Here is a 19,878-nt window from a genome sequence, read left to right as displayed (position 1 = left end):
GCGGGTCTTGAGACTCCTTTTCTTCCTATTAGGGAGGAGAAAGAGAGGCCATTTCTCCAATCCAGGTACCGAAGGGAAAGCCGGAACAAGAAGAACCTCGCTATTGGACAGTTGCAATCCGGAAATTAGAGGGATTAGCCAATCATCATGCATCTCGGCTCCCCGCGCCCTCCACCGTAAACTTCCGTGGCGGGAAAACTTGGGAAGTTTTCGCGCCAGGGCGGAGTCACGCGGGTTTTCTCGGCACTGTTTGGCGGCCGGTGATTTCGGGGCAGCGGCATGGCGGGCACCGTAGTGCTGGACGACGTGGAGCTGCGGGAGGCGCAGAGAGACTACTTGGACTTCCTGGATGACGAGGTGAGGCTCGGGCGGCCGGCCTTGGCTGGTGCTGGGGACCCCGCGGATGACCAGGCCCGGCAGCTCGGGTGTCTGCCGGTGACCCGGCCTGGCTAATGGGGTCCCTGTAGTTATCCTGGGCCCGGCGGCTGGGTCCCCGAGGCTAGCCTGAACTTGGCTGATAGGGTTCAGTCCCTGATCTTTGCCGAGGGTCGTGGCCTCTGGTGCTTCTTTTTGCTGCGCAACTTCCTGATTTCTTTTCTTCTAACTATTGCTATTATTCCTCCAAAACAATATTTTTTGATGCCTTAAACTTGCATAAGTTAATTTTACATATGACTTTCATTATGAAATTTCATAATAATTCATTTTGACTGTATTCACTTCTCATCACCTCCTCTTCCCCTCTTTCATTCCCTTGCTCCCTCTGGTCCCCTTCTTCTATTTTCATGCCTTTTTTTTTCCTAAATGAGTCAATGAATTTTTCCCGTGGTGGATTTCCAATTTTTTAATTTATTTTTAATTTTTATGTGATGATGTAGGTGGTCCCCAAGACCCTTTGCTTGCGGTCTTCCCCTGAGCTACATAGGCTTCTTGAAACTTCTCTTGGTTAGTCGATAGAGTTTTCTTCAAAACCCTCTAGTTTGTCTCGTGAGGACCCAGCTTGCTCAAGGTCCGGTGTCAACAAATGGTCAAGCCCATCTTAGCAATTGGATGGAGGGGAGGAGGTACCGCCCACAGGGTGCACCTAGGGCTATGGCAACTGGCTCAGAGTGCTCAGATTTTAGTTACTGAGTTGCTGCTGGGGGTTGGGGGGAACTTCCACCAATCTGACTGTTTATTGATGTCAGACCAAAAGTATTTTGTGTGCAGGTAAAGTGAGGTTTCTGTGCAACCCAGAGTTTAAAGCTACAAGATGTTGGTGAACACTGAAAGTTTGTCGACTAATGAAAAGCAGTTTTAAGTTAAATTTTAAGAGTACTTAATTTACATTTTTATGTATACTTGAAATATACATCATGATTTTGAAATAAGTCTGCAATCAGACATGTTAACTTCAAGAATTTAAAATGAAATTTTCATATTAGCGAGTTTTTTTACACTTACTGTTCTTTAAGAGGTAAGTCATTTTAAGTCCCAATTAAAATATAAACATATATTGATCTTGACAGAATGGGATAGGGGATGCTGAGCAGGAAGAAAGGGTTGTATGCAGCCATTTTGGCTGGCAACCGTTTGAGACATATGAGTACCAGTATGCTGGTATCCTTATGTGTGACTTAATTGGTGGTCATTGTCATCTTCACTGGTGTCGACTTCGAGTAGCTCCCGAGTCCCCACTTAGGACTTTTGAATAGCTTAGTGTTGATATCTTCTGACATAAAATAGTATCCCCACAGCCAGTAACTGCTGTACAAATGGAACGGTCAGTGGTCACTAATGCGCTTTTGATATAGACTGCGGTGTATTTTCCTTGTCCAGAAAGGCCTAGATCTGGTTCCATGATGGGGGAGGTCTTTATAGCCAAGGGAAGACTATCCTGCCAGTTGAAAGACAGAAAAGTATGTCACACCAAAGGATGAGAACTCAGAAATGACTATCCTTCCTTCGTGCGATATGTCCTTAAGTACCTCAAGTTCTAGGCACAGCTGCAGACCCCATTGCTGAGCCCACTTGCGTTCTGACTTCCACCGCTTTCCAGGTATCTTCTAACACTTCCCTGAATCCCGAGCTGGCTGTCTCTTAGATTCAGGCCAGCCTTACTCTCACTGAAGACCATCCCCCTCACTCCCCTGCCACCCCGTACCAGTTTTTGCAGATTCTCGCTGTAAACCATCTGCTTGCTTGTTCTTTTGGTCATTGCTCTTGAAATGGTCTTACTCTGTAGCCTCGCTTGAACTCAGCGGTGATCCTCCTGCCTCAGATCCACCTGAATGCTGGAATTATAGTTTACCTCCAGTTCCCCACCTGAGTTCTAAACAAAACTTTTCCTCTTTGTGTTTCCTCCTGGAAGCTTTGGAAGTCTAAGCTTGCTGTCAAGAAAACCAGAGCCTACAGAAAGGGACCCTGAGTAACTATGATTCTTCCAGTCTCCTAGTAGGTTGTAGGTAAAATCCGAGGCTAGTGAATGAAGGAGAGAAATTGATAGTCACCGGTTTTGGATTTCAGCTGTTCTGAGACAGTTGCGTAGCTGTTTTTGATATGTCATGATTGCTCTGCAGGAAGACCAGGGAATTTACCAGAACAAGGTTCGGGAGCTGATCAGTGACAACCAGTACCGGCTGATTGTCAGTGTGAACGACCTGCGCAGGAAAAATGAAAAGAGGGCTAACCGGTGAGTGTTGATGGTTTGCAGATGGTCTGCTTTTGGCTGCAAAAGGCATCGTCTCGTTTAGACTGGAATAGGCTTTCCTGGGAAGGACCTGGAGTGTGTGGCTGCCATTGTCTCACAGAGAGGAGATGGTGGACATTTTGCTCTTATGTGCTCCCATCTTCCAGTGTTGGCTGAGTACCATTTTTATGTCTTTGATGAACTGAAGTGAACGTCAGTTTGGATGTATTTCCTGAGTCTTTTTTTTTTTTGAAAGTAATTTTATTAAATTATAAAAGTTTCCATTTACGCCCCTCAGTCTTATACAGTGGCAGGACAAAGTAGAAATGGGTTTTTTTTTTCCACTGCTCGTAATGACCTAAGACTGTTTCTTCTTGTTTTGAGGGTCAGTTTCCAGAACTCTGCCTGATTAATGGTTCTTTTTGTTTTGGTCTTATGCAGCCTTCTAAACAATGCCTTTGAGGAGCTGGTTGCCTTCCAGCGGGCCTTGAAGGACTTCGTGGCCTCCATCGATGCTACCTACGCCAAACAGTATGAGGAGTTCTACATAGGATTAGAAGGCAGCTTTGGCTCAAAGCACGTCTCTCCCCGGACACTCACTTCCTGCTTCCTCAGCTGTGTGGTCTGTGTGGAAGGCATTGTTACTAAATGTGAGTGGGTTGAAGACTGTGCCGGGGTCCTAAGGAAATGGTAGGATAGAGATTTAGGAGGTCCTGGAACTGGAAGAGTTGTAGCAGGGCTGGAGAACTTGTAGATTCAGAGAAGTGAAGCATTGACATTAAATGGTAGACTGTGGAGGACCTCAGGATCCACAGCTATTGGGGGGGGGATGGGAAGTGACCACCAGTGGTAGCAGAACTGTGTGTTTCCGAAGATGGAAGAGTCTTGCTCTTCCAAACTTACTCCAACCCCGAACTGTCCTTTAATTGACATCAGTGGTACTTAAAATTTTACATGGATACACTGATACCCTATGTGTATATGTGAAGATGAATAAATGACAGGCGTTTTTGAAATAGGTTAACGTAATTGGAAGAACACAGTAAAGTCGTTGCGTGGGTTGAGAGCCCTCCTTTGTCTGCCACTGTGTGACTTTATACATACCTTTGCATTCCCAGGCTCCCTAGTTCGTCCCAAAGTCGTTCGCAGTGTTCACTACTGTCCTGCTACTAAAAAGACCATAGAGCGACGCTACTCTGATCTCACCACTCTGGTGGCTTTCCCATCCAGTTCTGTTTATCCTACAAAGGTGAGGACATGCATGCACCAGTTTGGCTTCCTTGGGAGCTCCGAATCAAAGAAGACTGTTTTAATTCCAGTACTTGTAGAATGTCTCGGGTCTTTGTTCTAAAAGTAGATAATGTGAGATAGAATTAATTCTGAAGAAAGAAGGGATACAAGATAAAGTTGAATATAGAAATCCCACCAAAGTTGGGGATTAGAGAGTTGGCTTAGTTGGTACTTGTTATGCGAACATGAGGACCTGGGTTCAAATCTCCAGCACCCAAGTAAAAGGCCAGGCATACCTATGAATGCCTGCTAGCTGGCTAGCCTAGCTGAAACGGAGGATACACCTTATCTTTACGTGTATGAGTATGTGCACCACACATACAAAATAAAATTTAGAAAAGTTGAACTATAGAAGGCTGAAAAGGAGAAACATTGGGTGACAGGTATTTTAACAGAGTTGTAACAGAGTTATATAATGTGCTTTCTAAAAGTAAATGGAAAATGCATCTATTATTTGATGCTATTGTATAATCTTTGGATATTTCAGTGGATTTGGGAAAAAGACAGTAAAAAGCTTTCTTGAGTATTCAGGGTGAGAAAAATTGAAGATAACTTTCTTACGGAGACAAGAGATCATTAATATTGATTACTCGATCTCTGTACTCATTTAATCACATGATACCTCTTAGGAAATAGTTTTGTCTGGGAATAAGAAAGTACTCACTCTTAGAAACTGATAAGTACATGAGGTTATAGCACAGTCCCTGGCACATAGTGAACACTCAGTAAGCATGCTTGGCTTTTGTGATTTTCGGATATTCACATATAATTCAAGCACACCTTAATGTGTTTTATGGAAGATTAGCATATATTAATATATTATAATAAGTATATATAATCTGTATATTATATAGCATATAATTATAGCTTGAATATGTAATCTTCCATAAAATATATTAATATACAATAAATATTAATGTACTATAACCAATATATAATATGATTATATATTAGTGCATAATTATAGCAGGTTAATATTCTTGCACATTAATTGAATTAATGTGCATTAATATATTGATGTATTAATGTGTATTATATAAATAATCATGTATTGATATATAGTGTATATAATATATAATTATATATTATGGCTATACTATATGATTATAATACATGTATTAATAAACTATTTTATATATATAGTTTTCATATATACATATATATGTGTGTGTGTGTGTAAAAACTCTTAAGTGCATCATTTGAGATTTTATAAGTAGAATGTAGTCATATAACCAGCATGTAAAGTGAGAAACAACTTTCCAGCGAGTAGAAGTCCCTATTGAAGGCTGTGCTTTCCTGGTGTCTACACAGTCGTGGCTGTCCTGGAACTTACTGTGTAGACCAGACTGGCCTTGAACTCAGAGAGAACCACCTGCCCATGCCTTTGAAGTGCTGGGATTAAAGACATGTACCACCACCATGCCTGGCAACCCTGGCATCATCTTAATAGTAGGTGTTCTTGCCCAGTGGTTCTCATCCTTCCTAATGGTACAACCCTTTAATACAATTCCTCATATTTCATTGCTGCTTCATAACTGTAATTTTGCTACTGTTATGAATTGTAATGTAAGATCCGTGTTTTCCAGATGACCCCTGGTTTTAGGTGACCCCTGCAAAAGGGTTGTTACTCCCAAAGGGCTCACAAGCCACAGGTTGCAAACGACTGCTTTTGCCTGTTTTGCTGTGTTCATGTTCTTGTGTTGAACAGCCTTGTGTATGATCACAAGTGTGCGTCTTATCAGAGTTTTCGTTTGTGTGACTATGCCACATGTTCTTACCTGTCGTCTTTAATTTTGCCTGCTAGGAATGGTGCTGCTGTAAGCAGTCAGTAGCTCTGGTGCATATTTCTCTTGGGTATTTCTTGAAAGTGGAAAAACTGCATCAGAGTTGGGCATTTAGTACACACAGCACTCAGAAGCCAGAGGCAGATGGATCTCTGAGTTCAAGGCCAGAGTGAGTTCCAGGACAGTGAGGGCTACACAGGGAAACCTTGTCTTGAAAAAGAAAAAGGGAAAAGTGCATCAAATTGTAATCCCAGGTTCAGCATCAATACAGGGAGTCAGGATTTTGATTTAGGTGTTAGTACAGCTGTGGCCCCATTGGTGAAAACTGACCCTTCCACAGCTTGGTTTATTACTAATTCAGGGATCAGGCTAGGAAAGCTGTAAGAGATGCATATATTTTTATCATGATTGTAGATGGTAAAGTTTCAAATTCTCTGAAAGATGTTTTCCACATTAGATGAATGCTATATTTTTGAGACAAGACTGAAATGACTTGTTCTGTGGCCTTTTTTTTCTTTAGGATGAGGAGAACAACCCCCTGGAGACAGAGTACGGCCTGTCTGTCTACAAGGACCACCAGATCATCACCATCCAGGAGATGCCGGAGAAGGCCCCCGCTGGTCAGCTTCCTCGCTCTGTGGATGTCATTCTAGACGACGATCTGGTGGATAAAGTGAAACCCGGTGACCGAATACAGGTGGTGGGGACCTACCGCTGCCTTCCAGGGAAGAAGGGCGGCTACACCTCAGGGACCTTCAGGTAAGGATCTGCTGTGGACTGTTTGCGGCACCATGGTGGATAGTGTGCACTGCCCGCTGGTGAGATGGCCCAATGCTAGCACCTCCTCTTTCTCATATAGCACTGGGAATGTTGGCCGTCTTCGGCCACAAATACAGCCTCGGGACCAGCCTAGCCTAGGATTCCCGCCCCGCCTCCTTTCCATCCACACTTGTTTGTTGGACATTCCATCCTCACTGTGGCTCATGGACAAAGAGCCCATCTAGGTGTAGGACCCCCCACTCCCATGTTCTGGTTTAGTTTAATAGACCAAGAACTCTCAGTGGTGCTGGGTCCAGCGGGCTTCCTCTTGCTGTGCTGCAGGACTGTCCTGATTGCCTGCAATGTGAAGCAGATGAGCAAGGACGTGCAGCCTGCGTTCTCTGCCGATGACATAGCCAAGATCAAGAAGTTCAGTAAAACCCGTTCCAAGGTCAGTGAAGAGTGGGGTGGGTTGGGTTTGAAAGTGGAAGAAGGTGGGATTTTATTTTCCACTGAAGTATTTGTTACGAGCATCCAGTTTTATTGCGACTGGCAAGTTAAGGGTGTTTTTGCCATTTGATTGGTAATACTTGTTCTGGCTGCTTGGCTCTTCAGTTCAACCTAATGCAAATAAGAATGTAGGAGTTAAAATATCAGTGTACCATTGAGCCTTTCATATAACTGGTTTAGTTCTCCTGTGGAGACAGTCTCATGTAGCCCAGGGTGTCCCTGAACTCCTGATTGTCTTGTGTACACTACCATCTATGCTTTTACTTTTTATTTTGAAATAAAAAGTTTATATTTTCTGCGGGCTCCAGAAACCCCGCTGGGTCTCACTAGGCTTCTTATTCTGGTTCTTCCTCCTGTAGGATGTATTTGACCAGCTGGCCCGCTCATTGGCTCCTAGCATTCATGGGCATGACTATGTCAAGAAGGCAATCCTCTGTTTGCTTCTGGGAGGGGTGGAACGAGAGCTCGAAAACGGCAGCCACATCCGTGGAGACATCAATATTCTACTCATAGGTATGGTGCTGGGGACGCGTTTTATATACGGAAGCTTTTACCTTGAGGAGTGGGCTATAAAGACTTGTGCATATAAGATTATACCTTCTACAGCTGATCCCATTTCAGTTCCATCAAAGTGCAGAAGGCTAAAATGGATGTTTTTAAAAATGATCCCTGAAATTCTTGATGTATTATACCTAGACTGCATTCTGAGAATGGGAAAAGGGAAAAGTAACATCAGGTTACTGTGGGACTTGACCAGGAGGTGTGCTGTGGAAGCAAAATTTGCTGGGGTATGTGGGGACTTTCCTCAAGATTCACCACTGCCTTGTTCTGTAGGTGATCCCTCTGTTGCTAAGTCCCAGCTTCTGCGATATGTGCTTTGCACCGCTCCCAGGGCCATTCCCACCACTGGCCGGGGCTCGTCTGGAGTGGGTCTCACGGCTGCTGTCACTACAGACCAGGAAACAGGTAAGGGCATGAGGCTTCTTGGCCGAGGCCCAGCATGAGTGAGCAGACTCTCCAGGCTGGCTCTAGGCGCTGGCTTGTGTTGGGACTATTTGAAAGCTCGCTGAGGTGTGTTGTAAGACTGAATGCGCTGGCAAAGTAGGTCAATTATTGAAGGCTTTAGATCTCTGTTGCTAAACATGTCTTCTAGAAGATGGCTTGAATGATGGCAAAGGGGAAAACAGTTTAGAAGGAAGGTAAAAATGGAATTGGGGGAAAGACTTGAAGAGCAGTAAAGGAGCTTTGGTTGGCTGTCTCTGAGGGAGATGAGTCTGCAGCTGTGAGTGGCTCCTGTGAGGGAGGGCTCAGCAGGACCCGGGGTGGAGCTGAGAAGTCCCACAGCGGAGGCTCTTTACTGTGTTCTTGTGCACTGTGGTGACAGGTGCCTCGGAAAAAGACGTGAATCGTTCTCTGTCATCTGACTTAGACCGTGCCATGTACATTTACTTCTGATCCTAGGGGAGCGTCGCTTGGAAGCTGGTGCCATGGTCCTCGCTGACCGAGGAGTTGTTTGCATCGATGAGTTTGACAAAATGTCTGATATGGATCGTACAGCCATCCACGAGGTGATGGAGCAGGGTCGAGTGACTATTGCAAAGGCTGGCATTCATGCTCGGCTGAATGCCCGCTGCAGTGTTTTGGCAGCTGCCAATCCAGTCTATGGCAGGGTAAGTGGAATCCAGCCTATAACCTCTATTCTTGGATTAATTTGGTTTTGCCTAATAAATCTGGGCTGAAAGGTTTATTATAAGGGAATAGTAAATCAAAAACAACTCGTCTTGTTACTGGATTATAGCAGTCATTCTTCCCAGTTCTGTATAACAGGATAACTTGTGTATGCATGTCTGTGCATACATGTGTGTAGGCCAGAGGTCAATGTTGGGTGTCTTCCTTTATCATTCCCCACCTGAGTTTTTGACATAGGGTCTGGGAATGAACCTGGATTTTGCTGTCTGTCTGCTGGCTCGCCATTCAGCTGACACTGGGAAACCGTCAAGCGTAGTTCCTGTGGTTAGGTCATTAGGCTTCTCTAATGTTAGCAGAGAGACTTCGCATGTGCAGTAACAGCAGTCCACCTCCTAAATGCTCTCCTGTGTAAGGAGGAGCAGGCCGTATCCCGCCGTCCGGCTACCTCAACGCCTGAAATAACCACAAGGAAATTGTATTAATTAAATTGCTGCCTGGCCCATTATTTCTAGTCTCTTATGGGCTAACTCTCACATCTTGATTAACCCATTTTTATTAAATCTATGTGTCACCACATGACTGTGGCTTACCGGGAGAGATTCAGCATGTTTGACTTGGCGGCTGGCTCCATGGCGGCTCTCTTAGCCTGCCTTCTTCCTCCCAGCATCCAGTTCTGTCTACTCCACCCACTTAAGGGCTGCCCTATCAAAAGGCCAAGGCAGCTTCTTTATTCAATTAATGAAAACAACACATAAAAAAAAGACCCTCCTACACCACTCTCCGATCTGAGCCCTGCTCTTTGGGGCAATGTTGGTGTGGAGTCGTGACAACACATGCAGTGAGATGCACATGTGTGCTGGGAAGAAGACTGTTGAAGTTGTGTGGAGCTGCTGAAGCCAGCACTGTCAGAGACTGCTCACAATCAACTCCCGCTCATCCTGCATCCAGAAACCTGCTCCTGAGGAGAGGTTTTGTGAATCCCCTGATGTTGGGTTTTCAATCCATAGTTAAGGAAGCTGTGATGTATGTGTATGTTTATTTATTTATTTTGTCTATCAGGATGGGGGTCTCTGTGTCTAACTGTCCTGGAAGTTAACTGTGTAGACCAGGCTGGCCTTGAACTCAGGAGGAAGAGGCTGGCAGATCTCTGTGCATTAAAGGTCGTCCTTGTCCGCATAGTAAGTTTCAGAATGGCCAGGGCTACACAGAAACCTCTCTGAAAACAGAACAGAAATTTAGTTTGTGTGCAGCATGCATGTGAAGGGCAGAGGACAGCTAGGAGGAGTCATTTCCCTACAGCCGTATTGATATACTGATCCTGAGGATCGAACACATGCTAGACAAGGACTCTACCACTGAGCTGTATTCCAGTTTGTATTTTATGTGGCCTAGCCTTATATTCCCACCCTCAGATTGATTTGCCTGCTTCTCTTTATGTGTGCTCCAGTATGATCAGTATAAGACTCCTATGGAGAACATTGGGCTGCAGGATTCGCTGCTGTCACGATTTGACCTGCTCTTCATCATGCTGGATCAGATGGATCCTGAGCAGGATCGGGAAATCTCAGACCACGTCCTTAGGATGCACCAGTACAGAGCCCCAGGGGAGCAGGATGGTGATGGTGAGGACGTGGAATAGCAAGAGTGGCTGGTGGAAGAGGGCCTGACAGATCCCTCCCCCTATACCTTTGGCCCTTCTGTGCTGGGTTAACGTCTCTGTCCTTCTCCCCTTACTTTACTGCTCACTGGGGTTGAGTGTCTGTTCATTTTGGGTTCCGCTGTATTTCTCAGCATCTTCTGGGTGTCTTCTGATTTGTGAGGTCCACATGTCTGTTTCCTCCTGGGTCTTTGGCTATAGAAGAGGCAAGTTCTGAAACTCCTTAATCTCCTTTTTCTCAACTTGTGTTTCCTAGCTTTGCCATTGGGTAGTTCAGTGGATATCCTGGCCACAGATGATCCCGACTTTGCCCAGGATGACCAGCAAGATACCCAGATTTATGAGAAGCATGACAAACTTCTACATGGAAGCAAGAAGAAAAAGTGAGCACCCCTCTTAACTTCTCTTAAAAGAACCTGAGCTGTTGACACACTAGGTTTTCTTTTCTGGGTCTGCAGGTAAACTGTCTTAGCTAGTTGCCTTGCATGTGTCTGGGGTGATTTAGCTCAGGGTCAGATCTTTCCTTGGAAAGCAAGTTTTGACAGAGCTAGGCATGGTTCACACTTACAGTCTCAGCATTCAATTTGGAACTAGCCTGGACTACAGATAACCTGACTCAAAATTGTTTTTGACAATATGCCCAAGTGCTAATGGTGTATGATCGGTCCTTTTAGGTGCCCTCTCGTTCCTTGTGGTAGTTTTTGGTGACTGTTAGTAGCATAACAATCAGCCTTGGAGAGTGAATTTGAGTACAAGAGACTTGATTGGGTCTCAGAGTACATGTGAACTCCTGTAGCTCTCTTTGGCCATGCTGTGGAAAGAAGCATAATTGTGCTGAATTTGAGTTGACTTTTTTTTCTCTTGAGCCAGTCTTCCCACCTACAAAATGTGGCTGGTGTCAGGTGTGGTGGTGCATAGTTGTAATCTCAGCACTCAGGAGGCAGAGGCTAGTGGATTTCTGTGAGTTAGACCAGCCCAACTACACAATTGAGTTTCAAGCCAGCTATTGATAGATAGTGATACTGTTTCCAAAAATGGGGGACAAGGGTCTGGAGAGATGGTACAGTGGACAAAGGCAGTCCCAGAGGACCTGTGTTCACTTCCTGGCACCCACATTGCAGTTTACAATGTTCTGTAACTCCAGTTTCAGGGGATTCTCTTCTGGCCTCCACGGACACAGGCACACACAGGGTGTATAGACATACATGCAGGCGAAACTCCGTGCACATACCATTAAAATAAATCTCAAAAAAAGAGAAATAAATAAGACTTGTAATACCAAAATGTCTTCTTCCCTAGATTACCCAAGTTACAGATAACACCTGAGGTTGAACAGATGATGCTTGAAATGCTTTGTGTGTGTTCCCTGTTATGGTGGTGGGCTTTAGGCTTCTCATCTCTGCACTGCCATTGGGCCTTGCCTTCTCTGAGAGCTTAAACCATTGCCCAAGATGGCTTAGGAAAATGACATGCATTCTCTTGGATCCAGGGAGAAGATGGTGAGTGCAGCTTTCATGAAGAAATACATCCACGTGGCCAAAATCATTAAGCCCGTCCTGACACCAGAGTCCGCGGCCTACATCGCAGAGGAGTACTCGCGCCTGCGCAGTCAGGACAGCATGAGCTCAGACACTGCCCGGGTGAGCGCACAGGGGGTTGTGGTCCTGAGGGCCTTCTAGACTGTGAGGGCAGGAGTTCTGCTCTTTGGGAACGTGGGGAGTTATTGTTATTTTTTTTAATAATTTATTTTCATTTTATGTGCATTGGTGTTTTTTGTTTGTTCTGCATGTATATCTGTGTGTGGATACCAGATCCCCTGAAACTGGAGTTAAAGACAGTTGTGAGCTGTCACGTGGATGCTGGGAATTGAACCTGGGCCCTCTGGAAGAGCAGCCAGCGCTCTTAACCACTGAGCCATCTCGCCAGCTTCCAAAATACATTTCTGTTTCTTTTTGATTTTTCAAGACAAGGTTTCTCTGTGTATCCCTGGCTGTCCTGGAACTTCCTCTATAGATCAGGCAGGCCTCTAACTCACAGAGATCCACCCACCTCTGCCTCCCAAGTGCTGGGATTAGAGGTGTGCTGCCACCACCACCACAACCACCCAGCCACATTCCTGTTCAGAACCTGGGATTTTTAACTTGACTGTCCTTCCTGGTCTGAAGAACTTTGTTAACACACATTTAGTTATCTCTTTTTCTGGAGGAAGTAAAAACCAAGATCACAGATGTAGTGAGAATCTCCCCCAGTGAGCATAGCTAGATTCCAGGGAGTGACCTCGTCTCCATTCTCACATGCAGTGGGAAAGGAACTGAGGGTTCAGACGTGCCCGGTGTGGTAATTAGAAGAGCATGGGCGTGAAGGGCTATTTTGAGTCCAGATGTGAAGAGAAGTGGGTTTTGCTAATGAAAGTCTCTAGAGGGGTGTGAAAGTCAGTGATGCTCTGAATAGCTAGAAGCTGAGTGCCCATGATTCAGAGCAGTAGAGCGGCCCTCAAATTTATCTGTGTCTTCCAGGGACAGTATAGTTCATACAGAACTAAAAGGAGAGAGTCCACAGTTCAAAGCCCTCCACTATGACAGACTTCCACTATGACAGACTTTGAGATCACCTAACTGTCCCCTAATACGTGTTCTGTCTCTGGATTCTATTGGTACTTTTCCTTCCCCTTCTGCCTGCGATAGCATCTTAGAACAAGTTCTTACTTAACTTAAACCTGCTCCCCCAGGCTCTCCCCGTGGGTTCCCTAGGGATCACAGGTCACTTGTTTCCATACTAAATAGCTCCCTTTCTTTAGCCCCGCTCCTCCCGTGCAGGAACAGTTTCAGGAACAGGTCCCTGTGTTGAGGACCTGCTCACTGGAGCAAGAATTGAGTGCTGTTGTTAGTATGTTGTCCTGGTCAGTCCCTCAGGTTGCATTGTCTAGCTCTGTTAGTGCACATGAAGATTTCACCAGACTTTAGGTGGCACCGAAATTGGATCCTGGAGTGTCTAAACTCCAAGCTCATGGTGTTCCACGTGAGTGCATTCAGGCACTTGTAGATTTGCTTATGAAGATTGGCGTGGGTGGAAATTGGACGGAAGATGATCCAAAAGTAGACGAGAACTGCATGGCAGATTGCACTGAACGTATGCGTATTGGGAAACAAGGCCGTGTGCTAGAGAGTGACCCTGTGCCTGTCAGCTCTGCAGCTGGTTTGCAGCCTTAGCATACGTTCTTCACTGCTCTGGCCAGTCTCCTTGCCCATGACGAGAAGGCTGGCTAATAGCAGGACCCATTTGAAGGCCTTGAAACTTAAAGTAAGCACAGTGTGATTCGTCGGGCCGAGCATCCTATTCAGGGAATAGCAGCTAGAGAAGACACCGGCACCCGCTTTGGTTTGCAGCCTCCCCATGAGCCGTGTGGCAGGAACGCGTCAGGCTCCTCTTTCTGTAAGTGAGAGAGACTAACTACTCACAGGAGCCTGTCCTCGGAGCTCAACTTCACACAGGTGGCCACCTTCGTGCGGCCTTTGACAGATTCAGCTCTTTGATTCACATGTCCTCCTCTGTAAAGTGCCTAGTTAAGAGGAGTGGCTTACAGAATGTACTCAGCTCCCCGGTGCATTGTGGGCCTGCAGCAAGGAATGATTTTCCCCACTTTGCTTTTGTGCTCTCTATTTTTTTGGCAGTTGTAGACTGGCTAGTTTCTTCCTTTCGTTCACCTTTCCTCTCTCCTTGAATACTCTAACTTGGTTTCTGTAGCACGATTAATAAAAACCCACAGATACTGGAGTTCAGCCTGAAAGTCAGAAAAACAAAACAGCCAGCTATTGACTCTTACTTCTCCCTCAGTCCAAAATGGCCATCCTGCCTCCAGGACTCTCAGAAGGAAACTGTGTGAGACTCCTCGTTTTCTCTAGTGCTGAAATTAAAGGCCTGCACCACCACCGCCTGGTTTCTGTGGCAAACTAGCGTGGCTACTGGGATTAAAGGTGTGGTCACCACTGCCTGGTCTGGAAGGCTACTGGGATTAAAGGTGTGTCACTACTGCCTAATCTGTAAGGCTGATCTGTGGGGCTGTTTTACTCTTTTAACTTTAGGCAAGCTTTATTTATTAAAATACAAATAGAATATTACTACTTGGCTATTTTTTTTTTTTCAAGACAGAGTTTCTCTGGCCCAGCTGTCCTGGAACTAGGAACTAGCTCTTGGAGACCAGGCTGGCCTTGAACTCACAGAGATCCACCTGTCTGCCTTGTGTGTGCTGGGATTAAAGGCGTGCGCCTTCGTCTTTCAGCTACCACTGTTTCTTACCCTTCTGAATTTTTAAGAATTAATTTAGTTGTTGACCATCTCATGCATGTGTATAATGTGCTCTGCTTACTTCTTATCTCACGTCCTTAGCGCCCTCTCCCCTGCCCTAGTGGTGTCTTGTGGATGCTCCCCACTTAGTTTAAGCAGGATTATCTGTGTGATTGTACCTATGCATTGTCACTTGTGGGGTCGCCAGTGGACAGACACACGAAAACAGTGACTTCCCCGTCCTTGAATCTACTGGTGACAAACAGTTCAGCAGTGAGTAGGGCCTCTTGAGTCCTCCATCTGTGCCTTGTTGTCGGTGGCCTAGTCTGGTAGACGCAGTGCAGGCACCCACACTGGGAGCTTGTGGTCGTAATGTCTTTTGCCATACCCAGAAGATGGCATTCACAGCTCTTCTGCTGGTCTTCCGATCCTTTTACTTTCCTTACTCGATTTCACTGTTCCCTGCACCTGAGGGGGTGGTGGAAATGTCGTTTGGGGCGGAGCACTCAACGGCCTCTTGTTCTCAGTATGTTGGGCAGCCATGACTGCCTTCTCTGCTCACTGGAGGGAGAAATTGATCAGACTGAGGATGGCGTTAGTGGGGTACTGGCGACTTTCTGAACTTAAATTGCGCCCACCTGCAGAGAAGACAGACCTGGGACTTTCTGAGTATTTCTGGTAGCGCCTTCTTTTTTTCTGTGCAGTGAGAATGACACACGTTCCCTCAGAAGTAATTCCCTCCTGTTTCCTTCCCTAGACATCTCCAGTTACGGCACGAACACTGGAAACGCTGATCCGGCTGGCCACAGCCCATGCGAAGGCCCGTATGAGCAAGACCGTGGAGCTGCAGGATGCGGAGGAAGCCGTGGAGCTGGTTCAGTATGCTTACTTCAAGAAGGTGAGCCTTCAGGGAGCCCCTCGGAAGAGGAGGCAGAAAGTGTAAGCCAGAGAGGATGGAGGACACCTGGAGAACGAGGCCCTCTAAATCAGCTGTGCAAAGGGCATGCGAGTCTCCCAGAGACTGAAGCAGCAAGCACAGGGCCTGCAAGGGTCTGCACCAGAGTCTCTGCGAATGTGTTACTGCTCTCAGTTTAGAGAGCTGAGTTTATTTTTGTAGGACTCCTGAGTGCTGAATGACTGGGTCTCGGACTTGTGGACTTTTCTTGGAAACTCTTCTTTCCATTGGTTTGCCCTGTCCAGCTTCAGTATGATGGTTTTTGTTTTAGCTCGTTATATTTTATTTTGTCATATGTGATTGTTATCTCTTAGAAGCCTGTTCTTTTCTAGTGAGAGACAGAGAGTGGATCTGGACAGGGAGGAACTGGGAGGAGCAGAGGGAGGGGAAACTATAATTAGGATATATTTTGTGAAAAAATTTGTTTTTAATAAAGGGGGAGAAAATAAGGTAAATAAAGTGAGCCCTGTTGCTGTTGCCTACTGCTCATCTGAAGAGCTGTAGACCTCGGAGGTTTAGAGCTATGGTTCTGCCATGCTTTTCCTGTTTCTCTCTCCTTACAAAGTCGGGAATTGTGTTGAATTTCAACTAAATACCTGCTCTATAAAGAATTGATTATTGTCCCCTTAACCATAATGATTTGGACACCTCCCCAAATGCCTTTTTACCCAGTGAACCTGAGTACCTGCTATGACAGGCTTCCCGGTATTGGTGAAAGGCGGCTAGAAGCTTCCCCGCCTCTGGTCCTGGGATGTGGACTGGGAAGGACAGAGATAAGTCTTAGAAACTTGGAAGTCATTTCTGCTGGTGATGGAGAAGAGACTCAAGGTTCCTTACTGAGTTTTGCACTAGTGACGTCCCTTGGTTTGGTTTTAGGTTCTGGAGAAGGAGAAGAAACGTAAGAAGCCAAGTGAGGATGAGTCAGACCTGGAAGATGAAGAGGAGAAGAGTCAGGAAGACTCCGAACAGAAGCAGAAGAGGTGCGGTGGGGCAGTGAGAAGTGAGACGAGAAGCTGTTGGGGCGGAGAGAGTCTGCTTGTTGGCTGGTTCCTCACAGCCCTGCAGGGTTTGCAGAGGAAGGTAGTTGGGCACAGGAGTGGGAGGAGAGTCTCTGTGTTGTTCAGGATGGTTTCCTATAAGGGATGCTGAGTGACAGAAGTGATGCCATCATTAGGTCGTCAGATGTTCTTAAGGCAATTTTTCCCCTGCTGCACAATCATTTATTAGGCTGGTGTCAGGGACCCAGAGCACTGGGTAGCAGGGCCTGGAGAATGTCTTTCAGGAAATACAGCGGTTTGTTCAGGCCTGAGTGATTCAGATGTTTCTTGTTGGTTATGCATTGTTCTGGTGTGCCCCAAAATGGAACTCCCTGGAGCTGTGTCAGTTTCTTGACTGCTACGTTTATTTCAGGAGGAAGACCGATGACACGGCTGGGGAGTCCTATGACCCTTACGACTTCGGTGAAGCTGAGAAGGAAATGCCTCAGGGTGAGTGAGCGTGCCTCGTGACCGTGCCAGCTGCGGTTTGTGCTGCCTTTTCTCCAAGAGACCCTATGACCAGCACATTTGTCTCAAGAGAGCCTTGGAAACCCAGTGCAAACTTAAGAAAAGAAGTTTGACTTAGCTGTTGGCTTCTTCCTTTATTTTGTATGACCCTTTGCCATGCCTGGTTTAAGCATCCCAGATAATGCATTATTAAGGGTCTCCTGCTTCACTCAGTTCCTCTACCCATGGGGGATTTCCCTGTATTTATTATCCTGCCCGGCCCTGTAAGAACCATGGGAGACAGCAAGATGGGGAGGGTGTGGATTCTCAGTCTTGGTGGAAATGGCTTCACCTTGCTGTCTCCCCCACCCCGGCATTGCTCCCCTGAAGTGTACACTCCGAAGACTGACGATTCTCAGGAGACCACGGAATCCCAGAAAGTGGAGCTGAGCGAGTCCAGGTGAGTCATCTGCTCGTGTTTGGGAATTCCTGCTGATGGGGGACCAGCTTCCGGCAGAGTGCCAGCCGCCTCTGTTGAGCTGAGCTAGAACCCCGGGGGCTTTACAATATTCCACTGCTCCTAATGCCAGGCTCACCAAAGTCAGGCCAGTGTCTGAATGCCCGCTGGTTTTCTGTACTTTCTTTGTGGAAATTGAGTTGTTACTTTTAAATCAAGAAGTGGCTTAATTCACCAAGGACAAATTTTGATTTGTATCTTAGCTTTGGCTTCTCAGTGAGGTACTTTTTTTTTTTTTAAATTGTGTCTATTTGATTTGACACAGATTTTTACTAGGGCTTTGAAAAATATTTTTTCCCCTGAAATTCAATGTTTCCTGGACACCAAAGAAACTAATTTTTTAGAAGATACAGAACACCATGCAGTCAAACGAGGGAAATATGTAGAGAGGAACACTAAAACCAGTTGTAATTCCATGCTCCGGAAACTGTCATTGAACCCTGTGCTTTCTGAGTTGACTCAGATTTCCAGGGCATGCTGTGTGTAGAATCTTTGGTTTTTAAAACACTTTGCTATACAAAGCAGACTGGCCTTAAACTCAAGAGATCCCCCTTCCCCTGAATCCTGAGTGCTGGGATTAAAGGCATGTGTCCCCTCGCCTAGTTTGATGTATAGATTTTATTTGTTTGTTTTGAGACAGGGTTTCTCTGTATAACAGCCCTGACTGTTCTAGAACTCACTTTGTAGACCAGGCTGTTCTCAAACGCACATAGATCAGTCTGGCTTTGCCTCCCAAGTGTATACCACCACTGTCTGATAATATATAGATTCTTAAATAAGCTCTTGAACGGCATTGAGGTGGCTCCTTGTCACTGCCGTTTACGGTGAAACATACTTAGGTTTGTTGCACGGCACACTCATGAGGCATGGCAAGGTTCCTAGACTGGAGGAGAGGTGTGGGCCTCTTTAACTACTGTGAATAAACTGTCCCTCAGATACTGTGCCAGCCGATCTACTGTGCCGTGTGCAGGATTGCCGGTCTCTTTAACAGCCTCCAGGCTTCACCGGCCCCCTCATGTTCAAATTGCAGTAAGCTCTATGAGCAGTGTAGGTTAGCTTTAAAGAGAGATGCTTAGACTGTTGGGAGAACACTAATGTTAATGCTTCATATCTAACCTTGCCGTAGAGCTTCAGGTTTGTGTACGACCATTTTGTTTAAGACTTGGTCTCACCATGTGGTACAGACTGCTTGTGAACTTAAGGGCTTCCTTCCTCCAGCCTCAGCTTCCTCAGTGCTGCTATTGCATAGGTGCTGCAGTTGCCCGGCTTCTCTGCTCATGGTTTTCCTCTCTCGGGCAGGTTGAAGGCTTTCAAGGCGGCCCTCTTGGATGTGTTCCGAGAAGCTCACGCGCAGTCTGTGGGCATGAGCCACCTCACAGAATCCATCAATCGGGATAGAGAAGAGCCCTTCTCCTCAGAGGAGATCCAGGCATCACTGAGCAGAATGCAGGATGACAACCAGGTCATGGTATCTGAGGGCATCATCTTCCTTATCTGAGCAGGGTATGCCTGAAGTCGCTCCTGCCAAGGACTGCCCTGTTCCCACCTTTGTCTCCATTCTCCAGTAACTGTTTAGTGGTGGAAGCTGCGGAACGTGGGTGACGAGGCTGTCAGGACTTGGTGGACGCTCTGAGAATGGCTGCTGCTGTGGGCTAGAGCTGGCAGAGGGAGGGCGGGCCAGGACTCTGGTTACACACCTTCCAGCCTTAAACGATGGAAAGTTATTTCAGGACTTGTTGGGTTTGGGGGCGCAGCTGTTTTCTGTGTTATTGCTTGTGTTTTTAATTCTTCCGCCACCCCCAAGCACTTTAGTCTAGGACAAGCCTTGAGGTCTGTTTGCCAGAGTGGCTCAAGCAGATCACAAAGGTGGATTGGAGAAAGCTCTCTTTGCAGTTAAATTAGACTAAAACGTAAGATATATTGTTGACCTAAATATCCGAGATATTGACACCGAGTAAATATAACTGTTTTATACATGTGGACTTTGTATTCTGTGCTTTAAAAATAGCGTGTGCACGTGTGTGTGTTGGAACTGGGACATGTGTGGGGGTCAGTGGGCATCTCGTGTGGGTTGGTTTTCATTTACCATGTGGATCCTAGGGATCCAACTCGGGTACCGGTCTTGGCAGCAGGCTTTACCCTCTGAGCTGTCTCAGGCCTTGGCCCCCTTGAAGATATTTTTCTCTTTTTAGCTCCATCATAAAAACATTCCAAATGAAATCAAACGGTGACCAACCTGGTCTACAGAGCAAGTTCTAGGACAGCCAGGGCTACAAAGAGA

The 19,878-nt window shown here is 46.1% G+C and overlaps 1 protein-coding gene across 1 annotated transcript; it reads left to right on the top strand.

Moving 5' to 3' along the window:
* Window positions 1-199: 199 nt before the first annotated feature.
* Window positions 200-19,573, top strand: Mcm3 (minichromosome maintenance complex component 3). The gene is made up of 17 exons (XM_048445661.3): window positions 200-357; window positions 2,559-2,671; window positions 3,110-3,318; window positions 3,787-3,917; window positions 6,263-6,501; window positions 6,844-6,952; window positions 7,371-7,524; window positions 7,846-7,977; window positions 8,473-8,681; window positions 10,148-10,322; window positions 10,614-10,740; window positions 11,847-11,997; window positions 15,399-15,539; window positions 16,473-16,576; window positions 17,007-17,083; window positions 17,471-17,540; window positions 18,897-19,573. The coding sequence occupies exons 1-17, from the start codon at window positions 280-282 to the stop codon at window positions 19,093-19,095; spliced, it is 2,418 nt and encodes an 805-aa protein (XP_048301618.2). The 5' UTR covers window positions 200-279; the 3' UTR covers window positions 19,096-19,573.
* Window positions 19,574-19,878: the final 305 nt, after the last annotated feature.

The sequence above is a fragment of the Myodes glareolus genome, chromosome 18, assembly GCF_982192425.1.
Source record: "Myodes glareolus chromosome 18, mMyoGla1.1, whole genome shotgun sequence".
NCBI lineage: Eukaryota > Metazoa > Chordata > Mammalia > Rodentia > Cricetidae > Myodes > Myodes glareolus.
This window is presented reverse-complemented; position numbering and strand designations above follow the sequence as displayed.

Excerpts from the sequence above, each read along its gene's own strand:
- Mcm3 (XM_048445661.3), top strand. The coding sequence starts at position 280 with ATGGCGGGCACCGTAGTGCTGGACGACGTGGAGCTGCGGGAGGCGCAG. Across the intron at positions 3,319-3,786 it reads GGAAGGCATTGTTACTAAAT|GCTCCCTAGTTCGTCCCAAA; the intron begins GTGAGTGGGTTG and ends TTGCATTCCCAG. Across the intron at positions 7,525-7,845 it reads CATCAATATTCTACTCATAG|GTGATCCCTCTGTTGCTAAG; the intron begins GTATGGTGCTGG and ends CTTGTTCTGTAG.